Source organism: Mesoplodon bidens, assembly GCF_964165515.1.
Source record: "Mesoplodon bidens genome assembly, chromosome: 6".
NCBI classification, from domain to species: domain Eukaryota; kingdom Metazoa; phylum Chordata; class Mammalia; order Artiodactyla; family Ziphiidae; genus Mesoplodon; species Mesoplodon bidens.
The window spans coordinates 73134110-73152403 of record NC_138162.1 but is presented as its reverse complement, the minus strand read 5'-3'; the positions used below and the strand labels follow the sequence as shown (position 1 = coordinate 73152403).

The 18294-nt window shown below is 42.3% G+C and overlaps 1 protein-coding gene across 1 annotated transcript in view; it reads left to right on the top strand.

The window, feature by feature from the left end:
* SLC1A1 (solute carrier family 1 member 1) overlaps window positions 1-18294 on the top strand; it is a 71933-nt gene that overhangs the window by 34164 nt on the left and 19475 nt on the right. The window contains exons 3-4 of the mRNA XM_081238460.1: window positions 15838-15930; window positions 17594-17708. Of these exons, the coding sequence (XP_081094586.1) occupies window positions 15838-15930; window positions 17594-17708 (208 nt within the window). The remainder of the gene's footprint in view (window positions 1-15837; window positions 15931-17593; window positions 17709-18294) is intronic.

The following is an 18294-nucleotide window of genomic DNA, read 5'->3' as shown; positions in this document are numbered from 1 at the left end:
CATTCTGGCAGTAGGTAAAATGTGGCAATCACTAGTGTTGCCAGCTTGAAAATCATGGTTTTATACAACCAGGCAATTAGGGTTCTCAACATGGCCTCTTCTAGAACATTTTTCTCTACTGCCACTAAAGAGACCTAGGATTGATCTATGTAGAGTACTGGACATTGGCTGGGTTAAGGGAGGGTGGGTGTCAGGATCTTCTGCATTCAGCAATGCATTGCTTGAGCTGTGGATTTGGCCATTGACCTTTTGAAGTGCCAAACTCCAGTCAGACTAGAGTCCCTTGGGTGTTGGTGTTCTTGGCCTATTACAAACCTAAAGAGAGTATAATTATGTTTTGAAATGACTGGCTCCTTTTAGGCCCTGCAGCCAGAGGGCCAAATCAGCAGACCAGTCATTTGTACCATATAATGTTTGTTTATTTGTAGAAGTGATTGTAAGCATTTAAAATTTGGAAGACTTCATGTAAGCATCCAGATTTCTGGCTTCCTCTGAAAAAAAAAATAAGGTCAGGAAACATTGGAGCCATGTTCCCACACACCAACAGTGGTTTGGAGCTGAGAAACAGCTACTCTGTTTACTTGGAGCAAATGCATTTGAGGATGCCACAGTCCCCACCACTCCCTATTGCCTAATACCTCATCTACTTCACTCATTTGCATTACCTGCCTTCCCCTGTAGACACTGCCATTACAACCCCTTAGAATTTTCTCCATATTGAAGAGTCTTAATCTCTTCTTAGGCTCCTTTGAGAACATGATGAAAGCTTTGGACTCTCTCCCAAGAAAAGTGTTCACAGTTGTACATATATACTGTATTTTACATGCAATTGCACGAAGTTCATAAACTACTTAGTGATTGATACTTACGTCTATGGAGGAAGGTATGGAAAGTTGATCCAGATTAGACAGCAAATCCAAAACTCATGCCGTAAACCAGGTTTTAGACGAAAAGGTAACAATACATGTATGCATATACTAGTTGTAGGATGTTTGAAAATATATACTGCTCTTGGTATTCAATAACTAGTGAGATTTTTGCAGTCTGGCTGTTTTGGGTGCTAGCTCAGCCTTGCAAATAATCTAGGAAAATAATTTGCAACCCTCAGCATTCCATTCACATAGCCTAGCTGCTTTTTGAAGGTGTAGCACAGGTCTGGAAATTTCTACAATTTTCCTTCACCAAATCCCCAGCAGTTAAACAGGAGTTAGAAAGCAGAACAACTACCCATTCTTTTGACATAAAGTGATAAAATGATCAAAGATTCAAGGGACATGAACAAAACAGAATGGAAACGATGATGCTATATTTGTGTTTTAAGTTGTCAGATTAAAAGGAAAAAATAATAACAATATAAAGGCAAGGTATGGGGAAATGGGCTCATTCATTCACTTTCAGTTACTGTATAATTGGAACAAACTTTCTGGGGGCAGTTTGGAGCATGTTCTGAACTTTCCACTTAGTATTTCTACTTTGATGAATTTACTGCAAAGAAATAACCAGAGATATGTTCAAAGATTTAGGTACAAGGATGTTCATGGTAACATTTTTTTAAATAATGGTGATAAATTATAAGCTGTCTAAATGTATGTTATACCTGTAAGTTAGGATTCTATGCAATTATTATACACTTTGTTTTGGAAACATAGTTAACGAAGGTGGAAATGTTCCTAATACAATATAAAGTAGAAGGATAAAACAAATTAAACAACAAGATATTGTGTACAATCCAAATTTTATTAAAATGTATATACATTTTAAGAGTTGGGATCAAAACCAAATGGCTAACAATGATTAGATCCTGATACTAAGAAAAAGTGATTCACTGAGCTTTCTTTACATTTTCAAGGCAAACACATGTTATTTTTGTTTTGTTTTGTATTTTCTTTCTTCCTTCCCTTCCTTCCTCTCTCTCTCTCCCTTCCCTCCTTCTCTCCCTCCCTCCCTCCCTCCCTTCCTTCTTTCCTTCCTTCCTTCCTTCCTTCCTTCCTTCCAGAAGAAGGAAGTAGGATGGATTCTGCTCTGTGCTCCTCCAGCCTTCCCTCTGGTAGTTTCCCTCCCCCTCTCCTCCCCAGCTCTGCTCCCTGTTCCTGCAGCTCAGCACCACCTTTACCTGGTGTGTGGTCCTTCCCCCAAACCCTGCAGTGGTCCTCAGCCTCCCCACCCAGCACAGAACCAGGAGAGTAAAGCAGAAGATGACTATGGAAAATACACAGGAAGAACAGTTTTCAAGTTTTGAAAGCCTTTATAAATCCAGCAGGTCAAGAGCTTATTTTATACATTTATTAGGACAAAGGAGAATACATGTTGGAAGTGGGGGAGAGTTGAGTGAGTGCCCTAAGGATACATAAATTAGTGGTAGAGACACAGCAAAACTGCGACCTAAGACTAATATCTGTGCTTATGCATAATCTTGCATAACAATTAGGAAAAAAACCTCTGCCATCAAAGCCTCTGCTGATGTAAAACTACTTTATAGCTATTTTAACAGGAAGAATATCTCTTTATGTGATGATGAGGATCAGATGTCACATTAATCAGGGAAATTTGAATATATAATGGTTGTGAGATGGTATCAAGAAATTGTTGAGGGCTTCCCTGGTGGCGCAGTGGTTGAGAGTCCTCCTGCCGATGCAGGGGACACGGGTTCGTGCCCCGGTCCGGGAAGATCCCACATACCGCGGCGTGGCTGGGCCCATGAGCCATGGCCACTGAGCCTGCGCGTCCGGAGCCTGTGCTCTACAACGGGAGAGGCCACAACAGTGAGAGGCCCACACACCGCAAAAAAAAAAAAAGAAATTGTTGATAATTTTGTTAGCAGTAACAATGGCATTTAGTTACGTAAGAAAATGTTCTTTTATCAAAAGTGTGTGGAATTATGTAGGGATGAAATGACATAATGTCTGGAATTTGCTTTAAAACAGAAAAAAGAAGGACTTCTCTGGTGGCACAGTGGTTAAGAATCCACCTGCCAATGTAGGGAACATGGGTTTGAGCCCTGGTCCAGGAAGATCCCACATGCCACAGAGCAACTAAGCCAGTGCGCCACAACTACTGAGCCTGTGCTCTAGAGCCCGCAAACTACAACTACTGAGCCCATGTGCCACAACTACTGAAGCCCATGCACCTAGAGCCTGTGCTCCGCAACAAGAGAAACCACCGCAATGAGAAGCCTGCACACTGCAAAGAAGAGTAGCCCCCTGCTTACTGCAACTAGAGAAAGCCCGCGCACAGCAACGAAGACGCAATGCAGCCAAAAATAAAAAATAAAATAAATTAATTTAAAAAAAGAGAGAGAGAAGGCACAGTAGACATAATCTCAAGGCATTTTCAGAGGCGGATAGTGTAGGCACTAACAGAATCCTACCCTTAATTTACATCCTGAGGGACACACTCATGCCATGTGCAGAATATCAGTGCTTAAGGCCCTGTTAACGTTAGGGTCTGTAAGCTGTATTTATATCACACCACCAGGGAAATAGCAGGGGAAATGGCTATGGCCGTGCCTGAGAATTGTGGCTCTGGAAAATCCTGGCCCATTCTTTTTTTTTTTTTTTGCGGTACGCGGGCCTCTCACTGTTGTGGCCTCTCCCGTTGCGGAGCACAGGCCCCGGACACGAAGGCTCAGTGGCCATGGCTCACGGGCCCAGCCGCTCCGCGGCATGTGGGATCTTCCCGGACCGGGGCACGAACCCGTGTCCCCTGCATCGGCAGGCGGACTCTCAACCACTGCGCCACCAGGGAAGCCCCTGGCCCATTCTTATCAGCCAATGAGTTTAAATTCGGGTCACATTTTCTTTAATATACAAATTATAATGACTGGAGCCTCCAGCACAGGAATGGAACAGCTCCTTGGCTCCTGCTCCAAGAAATTCCCTGAGCATCTTTCCAGAATGCTGTCTTGCTCCCCTGATGCAGAAGCTGGAATGACAACCATTTGATCTCACCTCCAGGGGCAAAGGTTTTCCATTACTGGTTTAACGAAAGCTTTGATATAAACAGTATTTATTAAGCAACAGCCAGTACTTATTAAGGCTTAGATATAAACAGTATTTATTAGAATATATGTGTGAGTAGATTTCCTTTCAAGCAGGGATCTGGAAGCTTTTATTGTAAAGGGCCAGATAGTGAATATTTTAGGCTTTTGAGCCATACAGTCCCTACCCAACTATCCAACTGGTTATCACAGAAGGGCAGCAATCAGTAATATGTAAAAGATTGGGCCTGGCTGCGTTGCCAACAAAATGTTTATTTACAAAATAATAGGAGACCAGCTGGCAGCTGACCTCTGGCGAGATAAATTTAAGACTAGATTCTAACTCTCAGGATACAGTCTAATTGAGATGGAATCTGAGTGACAAACCAACACACCAAGCAAATACTACTCATAAGAAGTGAAGAGACACAAGAATGAAGGATGGAGCAGATAAAGTGAAGTCTCAAGGTATTTGGAGACCCCTATTTTTATTTTTGTTTAATATTTTTAAAAATTTATTTTATTTTTGTCTGCGTTGGGTCTTTGTTGCTGCGCAAGGGCTTTCTCTAGTTGCAGTGAGCGAGGGCTACTCTTCGTTGCGGTGCGCAGGCTTATCGCGGTGGCTTCTCTTGTTGCGGAGCACGGGCTCTAGGCGCGTGGGCTCAGTAGTTGTGGCTTGCGGGCTCTAGAGCGCAGGCTCAGTAATTGTGGCACACAGGCTTAGCTGCTCTGCAGCATGTGGGATCTTCCCAGACTAGGGCTTGAACCAGTGTCCCCTGCACTGGCAGGCGGATTCTTAACCACTGCGCCACCAGGGAAGCCCGAGACCCCTATTTTTAAATTCAGACTTTGCAGGTGATGACATACTGGGATCGTCTAGGCTGGGAAGGGCATTTTTTTTAAGGATACATATTCATTTACTCATAATAGGCTGTGTACTGGGAAGGTGTCCCACACCCTCCAGTGGAAAGAATCATGCCATGTGCCTCCCTGAAACAGGTTCAGTTTAATTCAGAAAACACTGGTTAACTGTGTGAAAACAAACTAACCCTGCGAGAGGCTGAAGTTCCTACCATCCACCTGGTCATGGATCCCAGGTCTTCTGCTAGCCACGCAAGTCCATGAGTCCCCTTGTTGTCCAGAAGGTATAAGAGTTGAAGACTCACATATCACTTGGCTGTACAGCTTGCTATTAGGTAACTAAGAGCATCCAGTGTCAACTTCATCTATGGGGGAAAGTATGCATGCTTTTCTTGAAACATTGGTGGCTTTTTTATATAGTTTAGTCTCTATGAAAATTGCCACTTCAAGATGGATTATAAATTTAAAACTTATTGCTGGAGCTTAAAATCACACAGGCTGAGAATGAACATCTTACCTCATTTGCACCATCTGGAACCACTGGACTCTGCCTGCATTTCAAGAAGTGCCTCCTCTCTCTTTTCCCAGACTTGTTTGGGAACCAAGAAAATAAGATGGCCTAAACAGCTTTGCACACATGAATTAAACATTTCCCTAAGACCCACAAGAAACTTTTGTTGTGTCAGAACACAGTTATTGAAGCCAGAGGACTTATTATATTAACTGGGTTTCTACAACGTGTTTTCTCCAAAAAAGGAAGGGGTACATTGTATACATAAGGAATGGAGTTCCCATAATGAATGTGCCACTGGCCACGGTAATAAAGAGAAAAGCGGCAAGAGGTAAATATTCCCTGCTTCAGTCTCTGACATAGTGAAACCCAGAGAATCCACCCTGAATGAGCTTTCCTTTTGCCTAAACCAGTGCTGTTAGACTGGTTCACAGCTCTGTTCAACTGAGTTAACCTGGTTTTGTTTCTTAAAAAAAAAAAAAAAAAGGAGTGAGCCTCATATACTTTAGTCACTTTTCCACAATTGCCTCTCTTTGTCAACCTAATGTGAAAGCAAGTAGGTTTTGCCATTTCTTTGGGACTTCATTCTTTATGAGGGCTTCCATGTCCTGTAAAACTTGTGTTAAATAAATGTGTATGCTTTTCTCCTGTTAAAAAAATAGAAAAACTGAGTGAGAAATCATGCAAGGATTCTAAGGAACCTCCTTTGTGGAATACATGGATCTGGGAAACTACATTCATTTCATCTTCAGTGTCCCAGGCTCTGTGCTGGGCATACAAGATATAAAGAGAAGTCCTGTCCCTCAAGAAAGGGAAACTACATTGCGATGCTGTGTGATAAGTGCTTTGTGGGAATGAGGACAGGAGAGGGGACATTGGGTGGAGTTTTGAAGAAGAGATCGGAATCAGATGAAGTGAGGCAGGCATTCCAGGCAGAAGAAAATAGCAGAAGGCATGGCATCTTGGGAGGACAGTGAGACTTTGACTGGAATGCTGCAAACCTGGGGAGGAGGCATGGGAATGGAAGGGTGAGGGCATGGCTTCATGTGATTTGTGCACCTTCCTGGGAGGTCAACGTGAGCCTGTAGGCATGTGAAGCAAGTTAGAGCAGTGACTCCTACCTGTGTCATCTCCAAAGGAGCACCCTGAACAAGCTTCAAGTGAGGAAGTATTGTTTAAAAGAAAATTCAGTGACACTCCAAGATGGTAAGGCAGACTTTATTCCAGACCATCATGGTAGGTAGAGGTACCACTGCAATGGGATTTTGCAGTGGAGGAAAGAGTGGGTTCAACTCCAAATGAATACAACATGAGCCCCTGGGAGTTGATAGCCAAGAAACTGAGTAGTGAGATCAGTGGATGGAAAATTGCTGTGAGGAAACGTCGGAGGTAAGCAGGATTCTGGCTAAACTGACCTCTAACAGGATTCTTGCTGAAGACAGGCCAGGTTAATCAGATATCACCTGAGGGGTGGTGGAGAATGAGGAACCTGATTAGATATGGAGAGTGATCAGATATTGAGGTTTGGGGTTCTGGTTAAACTGATTTAGCAGGGTTCTTGCTAAAACTAGATTTTACAGTGAAGTCCACAGTTAGGCCTAGGAGGAGGTTCAGGAGCCTGACTAAAGTGTGGTCAAGCAAAGAATCTTTGTCAGTATCAATCACAGAGGAACAGGAGAGTCTACTGGTTAAGAGCCAGACTACCTGGGTTTGCATCCTGGCTCTGCCATTTACTAGCTGTGAAACCTTGAACAAGTTACTTAACGTGTCCTCAACTGTAAAATAGGGATAATGATAATACTATGTCATAGTGCCCTGAAAGAGCTATATAATTTTTTAACTTACTCTTTTTTGTCTGATACCATCAGAGGTTTCTAGACAGTCCCAACGTTGGCATTCAGAAGCTACAGGGCCAATATTAGAATCAAGCCCACACAGGTGAGTTCTCACAATGAGTTCATTCTGGAAATGAAAATAATAGGAAAAGGCTTGCTCTGCCAGCAGTGTTAAGTTCCTCAGCATACAAGCAGCCTCTACCCAGATGCCTGAGCTACCAGCTTTGTAAGGGAAGGAGAAGCAAAGAGAGAGCTCGGTAATAATTAGCTTGCGGTAGAAAGCCAAAAAAGTCTCACTGAGCTGTTAGTTATCCTGATGTCAAAGCATGGACTTTGAAGAGAGCGGCTGAGCTCCTTAGATCCTCTGAGGTGTGTTTAATGCTTATTGAACAAGAAGCCTCCTATAAAAGCTCATTGAATCTTCTGAAAAATTGGCCCAACTACAAATACCACTGTCCTCTATGATATTAAAAAAAAAAAAAGTTAAAACAGCACCTGGATTGCTGAAGAACCAGGAGACCAGCCCATTGCTTCTTGACAGATGTTTTGAACATCAAATGTGGACCTGCTGACAAAGGCTGCAAGTGAGAGCCTTTAGTTCATTTGCTGGGGACCTTTTTTTTTTTTTAAACTTCACAGAATAGTCTGGGAGGTGATAGAACCTATTTCAAGGCAGTTCTTTGTATTAATGTCTCTAAGGAAAATAGATGTCATAGGTGAAGCGTAAACAGAAATATATTTTGCATGCTCCCCTCTGCCTTCTCTCTTTCCCCCTTTTAACATCCCAGGAGTATTAATCCATGCTGCCCTGAATCAACAAAATGAGAACATAGCCAGCCTTGTTTTCACTGGGGAATGAACTTATTTCTTTATCCTCATAGCAACCCAATGAAAGTAAGTAGGACCATACCTCTCTATCTTCAGAGATGAGGCAACAGGAGATTGAAGAGAGATTCAGCCAATTTTCCAAGATTACACAGATCATAAGGGCAGCACCTAGGACTGACACAGAGTCTCGAGCTCCATTCTGGAACCTTCTGCTGCCTGGGGACCAAAGCCTGGGAAGAGGTGCCTGGGGGCAGGCAGCCATACATAGATTTTCTATTTTACCTTAAGTGCCACGAGAGGCTTATACCTGCATGTGAAATGGCCTGATCTGTGTTTTAAAAAGATCTCTTTAGTGGCCATGTGATGAAGGAATACAGAGGATTATGGTAGGAGTGAGGGAACGAACAAGTTAACACTTGTGTAGTGCCTTCCATGTGCTCAGTGACACACTTCATATTGATCATTTCATTCAGTGATAACGGAGGCTATTGACCGAGTAAAATTTAAGTTCTAGGCATGCTATAGGTACTGTTTCTGACCCTCACAACAGCTGTACAAGATGGGGTTGTTCACTTTGCTCTTCACAATTTCACTTTATGAGGTAGAGGCATTTAAAACCTCCATTTTAGGGATTTCCCTGGTGGTGCAGCGGTTAAGAATCCGCCTGACAATGCAGGGGACACAGGTTCGAGCCCTGGTCCAGGAAGATCCCACATGCCGTGGAGCAACTAAGCCCATGCGCCACAACTACTGAGCCTGTGCTCTAGAGCCCGCGAGCCACAACTACTGAGCCTGCGTGCCTAGAGCCCGTGCTCCACAACAAGAGAAGCCACCACAAGGAGCCTGCGCACCGCAACAAAGAGTAGCCCCCGCTCGCCGCAACTGGAGAAAGCCTGCGCACAGCAACGAAGACCCAACACAGCCAAAAATAAATAAATAAATTTATTTTTTAAAAAACCCCTCCATTTTATAGATTTGATCCCAGGGGGTCCCACCGAAGCCCATACTTGTTTCTCCATGTGCCGGTGGCCTCTGCTGGTGATGGAGAGACAGGAGTCCTGTGGATAAGAGGATGCCCCAGTGCAACGAGTTTCTTGAATGATGTGTCCATTCACCATTGTGAAGCACCATCAGATGCCAGACCCAAAAAACTTCCAGTTACAGTTAATTCTGATACCTTAATGGCAAGGTGGGGAAAGATCATCACGAAATTTTGTTCTCAGGTGGGTGGTAGCTTAATCAGAGAGCTCTCAGAGGAGTCTTTTGCCCTCAGTTGTTTATCTTTAAAACATTACTATTGTTTAGCCCATGGTAACGTCTTCCTTTGCAGTGTTTTCATTAAAAAATTCTAGTAGATTGTTACTGCTTTGGTCAAGAGCCAGCACCCCAGCTCATCCAAGCCTCCTCCGGAGGTGAAAAAACAAGTGTGGTTTCTTAAACTGCTAGCAGGTGCCCCTATTTCAAGGACTACCTCTGTTTCTAGGCCACAGCTCAGCCTCAAAACTATCCCTGTTTTTAAAGGACAATCCTGGACTCACTGGTAACTGGACTTGTTAAAGAAAAGAAATTCAGTGATACTTGTTAAAGATGGTAAGGCAGACTTTACCTAGAACCGTAAAGACAAGTGTAGGGGCCACTACAATGAGATTTTGCAGTGGAGGAGACAGATTGGGCTCAACTCTGAATAGAGCATGGACAAATGGGAATTTATAGCCAAGGAGCAACGGGGGTGGGGGGCACTGGATGGATAATTATTAAGAGAAAACATCAAGGGTAAGGGGGATTCTGGCTAAATCAACCCAATAAGATTGATGTTGAAGACAGGCCAGAGTAATCAGACATCATCTGGGAGATGGTAGAGGATTAAGAGACCTGATCAGATATCTAGGATGATCAGATATCAAGGGTAGGGGGTTCTGGCTAAACTGACTTAGCAGGGTTCTTGCTAAAAGTGTATTTTGCAAGGAAGTACACAGATGGGCCTAAGAGAAGGTTCAGAAGCCTGACTAAAGTGTGGCCAAGCAAAGAATCTTTGTCCGAATCCGGCACATCTTGATGCTGCCTGCTGCGAGTTGCTTCTGGTCACCTCAGCCTGGTGACACCTCTGGCTCCTCTGAAAGCCCGTGATACCAGGTCTCTGCACCAGTGCTTTACAGAGCATCCAGTTTTTAAAGTGGGGTGGGAAAGATCCAGTTTTTAAAATTTCCATCTGCATGGATCAATAATCTTTGTAAACTATAATAGAAATGAATTACTAGGAAGAAGATATAAAAAACAAAGACACACAAAACACTTGCCCAATTTTTTATTATTACAGTCAACACACACAAAATTCTGTTCAATTGCTATAAACACTTTCAAACACTTACCTTTGATTTCTGTGCAGATCCTGTCGTACCTGCTTTGCAGTGTATTAGTGCACAGTTCCCTCTCATTTATTTGTCAGTTGCTAAAGGGCAGGTGTTAGCTTCCAGAAGAATTGAGTTTGGCAGTGGACTGTAAGGAGAGGCGGTCCTCTAGACTTCGCCAGGCATGAGGCGTGGCCTGAAAACCAGGAATCCAGGAGGCTCTTCAGAGTAAAACCCAAGGATAAAGCATGGTGATGTTTCACCTGTAAGAGTTCTAAATTTTTTAAATTATTTTTAACACATAACATAAAATATACCTTTTTTTTTTTTTTTTTTTTGACCATGTCCTGTGGCATATGGCATCTTAGTTCCTCGACCAGGGATCGAACCTGCGCCCCCTGCTTTGGAAACGCAGAATCTTAACCACTGGACCGCTAGCAAAGTCCTAAAATTTACCATCTTAACCATTTTTTAGTGTACAATTCAGTGGCATTAAGTACATTCACATTGTTGCATAACCATCACCACCACTCATCTCCAGAACTCTTTTCATCTTGCAAACTGAAACTCTGTACTCATAAATAGCTCCCCATTCTCCTTTATCAAGGGGGCCATATTCTCAACCACTATGTCATACTAGCCCCATGCATGTGCTACAAAATCTAGTCCAGTGCTTCCCAGTAGACCTTCCTGTGATGATGGAATTTTTCTCTATTTGTGCTGTCCATTGCAGTAGCCACCAGCTACATGTGACAAGAGAGCACTTGAAAAGCGCTGTCTTCAGAGAGCAAAGTCTGGATTAAGTTACCATTTGCAGGACAACATCCATTGAGCTAGACCACACATTCTCAACAGGAGCAATATGGCCTCGAGGCAGCAAAAGCTGGTTCCTAGGATGGAGGGGGGACTTACTCTTCTCATGTAAAGAGCACTTATATACATTTAGTACATGACCAGATGAACAGTTTGTGCTATTAAAATTTCATGGGATGGCAATGAGGAAAAAATATCTAAAAGACTGGGGGAGGGGTGAGTGGGGTGGAGCACACAATAATGAAAAAAAAAAAGAAACACTAAGATGCTAAATATGTTCTCACATGGAGGTCTGTTATGGGTGAAAAGTATTTTTGTTGGCCGCTCTGGGAACCATACCAAACTGCCCTGTATGAGTGGTTTTTAAGATTACCTGCCAAGTTCCTAATCTCTGACACAGGAGTGGATCTTTGAAATGGGCTCACTTTGTAAGGAGAGGAATACCAATAAGAAGTGCAGTTTTTTCTGTCACATGGAAAGCATCGAGTACAAAATTCATAAAGCATCTTATTTAATACACGGAGGATCCAGAAAAGAAAAAGCCTCCGGCCTTAGAGCACTATGGTCAGCATGGTGATGGAAAAGCACACCAAGAGATGATGGCTGATCAGGCTTACCGTCATCCTCTCCACCGCCCCTGTGCTATCAAGGTACAGGTTGCACTGAATTTCTTTTTTAAATAAATTTATTTATTTATTTATTTTTGGCTCCGTTGGGTCTTCGTTTCTGTGCACAGACTTTCTCTAGTTGCGGCGAGTGGGGGCTACTCTTCGTTGCGGTGCACAGGCTTCTCATTGTGGTGGCTTCTCTTGTGGAGCACGGGCTCTAGGTGCACGGGCTTCACTAGTTGTGGCACACGGGCTCAGCAGTTGTGGCTTGCAGGCTCTAGAGCGCAGGCTCAGTAGTTGTGGCACACGGGCTCAGTAGTTGTGGCTTGCAGGCTCTAGAGCACAGGCTCAGTAGTTGTGGCGCACAGGCTTAGTTGCTCCGTAGCACATGGGGGTCTTTCCGGACCAGGGCTCGAGCCTGTGTCCCCTGCATTGGCAGGCGGATTCTTAACCACTGTGCCACCAGGGAAGCCCTACACTGAGTTTTGTAATATATTTAAGCTTGACTTTATTCATTCAACATTGCTGAGCACCCACTAAATGCTGGACATTCTGGTAAGGTCTAGAGATTATGCTGATGTCCAGTATGGTAGCCATTAGCCACATGTGGCTATTTATATTGAGATTAAAATTAAGCAGAATTTAAAATCAGTTCCTCAGTCACACTAGCCACATTGCAATTGCTCACTAACCATGTGTAGCTGGGGCTACTGCAATGGACAGCACAAACCAAGAACATTTCTATCATCACAGGAAGTTCTACGGGCAGTGCTGGTCTAGAATTTTGTAGCACGTGGATAGACCCAGTACGACATAGTGGTTAAGATCTGGCCCTTGGGGTCAAACCTGGGTTGGGATCCAGCTCCACCACTCAACAGCTGTAGGACCTTGGCATGTCACTTAGCCTTTCTGAGCCACAGCCTTCTCTGTTAAATGGGAGTAATAAGGCCTACCGCATGGGGTTATATAGTAAGCATAAAAGGAGATGATGCACTTAACATGCAGTCATTGCTCAATACACAGTTTCTATTATCATTTTCATTTTTATTATAATTATCATTATTACTGGCAGGTGGGGTGTTTAGACCATTCAGACATTTTATATTCATGTTAGGTTCAGTAATGTTCCTGTTATAAAGGTTTTCAAATATTAGGCTGTTTCCCTGCATATGTTCCCTCCCTTTATGGCAGTCACCCACCCCTCATCCTCAACATTGTGTTAAAAATTGTTGAGAACCTGGATTTGAGTGCGAATTCTGCCCCCAATCAGTGGTGGCTAGAAAGTTACAGTGGTAACTCTAGAGAGGTGGAGAAGTGTGACTGTTGATTTGAATAGACTTCTGATATATCCAAGAGAACTGTAGGACCTAGGTCGATTTGAGAAGTGGGGAACAAAGCTCTTTCTGAAAGTAACTACAAGAGAGTTGCTGTACTTCAGCAGAGGGGACTGCTTTGGGGGCTGTATTTGTTTAAAATATTTCCACCAAGAATCTCATTATTATGAAGCCTTTTATTGCCAGCTGGAACCTGGAATAAAAGCAGAGGCACCAGCCCATGACCAAATCATTAAGACAAATTAAGACATATCCATATATGCTGGAAACAATTACCCACATAGATTTAATTTGTTTCACTGCTGGAAGAAAATCCTGAGCGGGCATGAAACACATACCTGAGAACAGTTCTGCAGTCACCCTGTGAGCCTGTCACTTGTCAGCGCCTTAGGGACTGGGAGATGCTTAAATTGGATGTCTAACAAAGGACAATATATCTGAAAATACATCTTCTGTTAGATCAGGGATACAGGTGTTTGTACAGGTTACTTGGAGTGCTGTTAAGTTGGTGATTTTCTTTTTTTTAACCTACCATTATTGTTACGAATAATTATAATTGTTTATCAAAATGTATGGAGCTCAAAAATGGAACAGGAACATTTTATAATCAAATAATACACATAGCAAGCTTATATATTTGCATTATTGTTTGCTCTTTTTTAAGAGACCAAAGCTAAATATGAGATAGTTCATTGGTTTCTGAGTTGTAGCCTTCAGTGTCTCTTAATTTTTTTGTTGTTATTGTTTCTTGCAGAATTATTGTTTTTAATTGTCTTAACATTAGGAAAAGAAAGTCTGCTCAGCATACCACATTCTTTTTCCCAAAGAAAGAGAATAGGATCTATCATCCAGGTTATTCTAGTATGTGACTGCTGCAGTATACCCATCATATGGTAATTGCACAATCTTGCTCTGGAGGTTGGTGAATGAGCCCTTAACAACATCCTGGGGTGACTGCTAGAGGCCAGAGCCCCTTCTCTCAAAATATTAACTTCATAAGGAGCAATCAACAGCCAGAGGAATGGTGTGTTTAGAGTGAGAGATGACTTTTTCTGTCATCATCATCATCATAGCTTCCTTACAGATTTTTCCTGTACGTCAACTATGTACGATTATATTTGAGGAGCATAATCCCCTAGTCACTTAAAAAAAATGGATAGGCCTTTTATAGCATGAGGAGTGAATATAAAAGCTACTAGTGCTTGCTGATAGCCTGCAGGTTTATGACCTTTTCCTCGGGGTTGCCTCATGACAACCTCTTCATTTTTCCTGCTACCCTGTACTTCAGGTTTTGCAAACAGTTATGGAACAACTCATGTGTGTTGAAGACTCAAAAATCACTTTCTATGGTGATTGTTTGATTCAAAATGTGATTCTCATTTTGGAAATCGGACAGGGTAGTCTGAAACCTTCAAATGACAGTGCTGAAAGATGACTTGGTCACTTCTGAACCTGCCTCGTGTCCCATGTAGAAGCAGTCCAGTTAGAGAGATGCATCATTTGATTCCATTTATATAAGCATCTTTGATGAAATGCAGAGGTTTCTAGCAAGGAGGGATGTGTGCCTTCTACCTCTACAGCTATCCTTGGCATTCTACACAACCATTTCAAGTCAGGTAACATTCAGTCATTTTACTGGCAGCCAAAGACCATCTGAAACTAGATCTAACAATGTGGTCCTAAGTCTCTTTGATTACCTGTGCCCTCGGAAATTTTTATTTATATCCCAACTCCAACTGGGATTTTAAGGAGTCTCACAATCAAAGCCATACAGAATAAGGTTGTAAACATAAAAGCAATTTAAAAATCATGAAAAGAAGGAAATTTGCTAGCCAGGATGGATAATGAAATTACTGTCATTTATTATTGAATCTGGCCCTGAGATTGTCTAAAGATCCATCATTAAGTAGATGATTAAATACCTATGGTACAGCCACACGACAGAAGATTATGTAGCCTTTAAAATTATCTGCAGGGTGAATTTGTAACAATAAGAAAAGATGCTTATAATACAGTATTTAGAAGAGAAAGGATTAAAAACTATCAAATTATCTCAGCCATGTTTACAAAACATTGAGAAAAAAATATGGGGATAAAATTCACCAGAATATTGACTACAGCTGATGACATGAAGTGATTTTTTTTTTGTTTTCATCTTTATGTTTTTTTCTTTTCTTCAGATAATTACAATGAACATATATATTATAATCACATGTAAAATTTATTTTTTTAGTTGACTCTGAGATTCCTGACAAAAAAGGCAGAAAGGGAGACAATCATGAGTTACATGGTTTTTATTATGTGATGAAAGAACTTCCTCAGTTCTTCAAGGTAAACTTTTCCTTGATACTGAATCCCAAAAGAATGTTGAGTGATATAATGTACAAATCTTGATAAAGTTCTTAGAGCGGATGCAGAAGGGGGGACTCCTTTTACTGTCTCATGACCACCCCCAAGAGCAGCCAAAGACACAGCACTCACTATGGGCTAAAGTAGTGGGGATTAGCCAGAGGGGAACTCGCCTCCCACTAGGCTCCCACCTGCGTTTGGAATGTTGAAGTGGTTCTTTTGCCCATTGCATTTATTCAAACAAAATGTGTGAGATAGGCCTAGCAGATGCAGACACAGCTCTCAGCTCTTTTTTTCACACCTTGAGGATTGAATCACCACCAGTCCTGGAAATTTTTTTGAGTAATATAATTTGATTTCTCCCCCCTTTTCAGGTGTTGCTGCACTGGATTCCAACATATCTGGAAAAATTGGTCTACGTGCTGTCTTATATTATTTCTGTACCACTGTCATTGCTGTAATTTTAGGTAAAATTTATTTCTGAATCCTTATTTTTCTATATAATTGTGACTTTCCATTTAAAAGTAGTTGGCTTTTAAAAATGCACACTTTTTAAAATCAGAAAGTACAATTGTCAAACTACTATGAAGCTTTTTGGCTTGAAGTCAGCACAGCACATTTTATATGAACAATATAATACTGACTGAATTTCAGCTGTGGTACTGCTTATTAGTGTCTCTAGTAAGAAACAGAAAGAGGGTGACAGTTCTGTGCCATATCTACCTTATTGGGTAGAAAGAAATGAAGCCAAGAGCTAATATAATCTTTAAACTTGATAATTAGTCTATAATAGTGGCTTTGAGTATGATTATAAAGTATTTCCAGAAAGATAGCGTTTCATTACATTTCAAATTTCATGTAGTAGCCAGAGCTAACAGAGTCTTGCCAAGTATAAATTCCACTTGAAAGAGGGAGAATGTTCTAATAAGGGAATATGGTTGCTCTTATACCTTTGGCACTCTTTTGTGAAAAAAGTATGGTCCATCCTTTGGGACCTAGCGTAACATCTTAAGAAGGATGCCCGGAGTGGGAAGAGAGGAGAGGAGTGTACTCAGATGTTACAGCCAGTTTGACCCTTGCAGCTCTGCTTTAATGAACTGATAAAAGGTGATGAAGATGTGACATTTTAGTGGTATTAGGCCAGGGGACTTAGGAGGGCCTGAACCCTGCCTTAAATCAAAGCTACATCTCCTCATGAGATTCCTGAGGGAGGCCAACAGCAAAGAACAAAGCTGGGCTTATCTATTTTCTGCAACCCTGAGACAGAAGAGTGGACCACACCCATTCATTGCCCCTCTATTGCCCAGTGACTCCTCCCATTAGCAAAACTGACCCATTCAGCATCCTTAAGTCCTACCCCCTTGGACTAGCATTTCTCCTTGGGAAGAGTGATAAAGGGCATGGGGCCTTTTCTTCTTCACTCCCCTCCAGTCAAACAACCTGGTCTTTCCTAAAACCTCCCACCTCTGCTTGAACATCTCAAGAGGAACCCATTACCTCCAGAGGCCAGGATGGGGCTTTCAGATGCTCTCTGTTTAGACATTTCTTCTTTACAATGAGAAGAACTCTCTCTCCTTGGAACTCCTGTCTTCATTCCACCCCCTAAGAGTCACACGGAACAACACTTCCTAACCCAAATCCTTTTGTGGGTTACACAACAGCTTTCCAGATATTTGAAGGCTTGTGATATGAAAGGAAAATAAGGCTTATTCTGTATGACCCTCAGAAAAATAACCAGCAACTGTGGGTAAAAGTTACAGAAAGATGTTGAGTGAGTGCCCTGAGTTGGAAAATGAATTATTCTCACCCTAACCCCTGCCTAGGCTGATCTCATAAGCTAAAGAAAAGAAAAAAAGAGGATTCTCATCAGCAGGTGTTTCCAGAAGCAGTTTTGGAATGCAGCCCCTTCCTTTTTTAAAAACACACATGAAGAGTTCTTTCTGCTTCATTTAGATGGAAAAGTAATAAAGGCAGCTGCTGAGGTCCCCACTGAGGCTTGTCATTTTGGCTGGACCTCAGGGTCCCCATCCCAGGTACCACCAGGCCTATTGCTTCTAAAATGGATCCACGAGGGGTGTCAGGTGCCCTGGGAGGTTCTTAATGCTCTGTGGGTGCTATCTTTGGTCATAGGTATCGTGCTGGTGGTGAGCATCAAGCCTGGTATCTCCCAGAAAGTGAATGAAATTGACAGGACAGGCAGCAGCCCTGAAGTCAGTTCAGTGGATGCCATGTTAGACCTGATCAGGTGAGTGTCTGGCCAGCAGGGTGGCTTCATAGGCATGCGACCTATGTGGTCGCACAGGGCCCCATACTTGGTTTAATGCTCTGCTGTTGCTGTCTTGAAATTTTTAAATTATCATACATGTTCATTTTGCCCTGGACCCTGCAAATTACACAGCCAGTCATGCTTACCAGGTCATGGTTCCAAGAGGGAATGGAAGGAACAGCGTTCTCTGTCAGGGTTTAGGATGGACAGAGATGCCTAAAGTATACTTGTTGCATTAAGATGCCAGGCTGTGTTGGGTGGTCAGTTCTGAAGCATACTTGAAGAAATACATTTTTTAATTGTACAGGAGAAACCCCCTTATCTGAAGCAATCAGGGCTGGAGATTGGTCAGTTAATTAAAAAAAAAAAAACAGCATTTAAAGCAGAGAATCATAAATATGCATTACATATTTTGTTTACACTTAAAACTTAAATGCGTTTATTTGCCAATTTTTTCATGTCGGGCCAAGGTCTTTTCTTAGAGCGTGTCAGTTGATTTTTCATACTCCTGTTGCCTAGGCTGCCTTTATAAACGCATCATCTACAATTTCCAGATTCAGTTTCC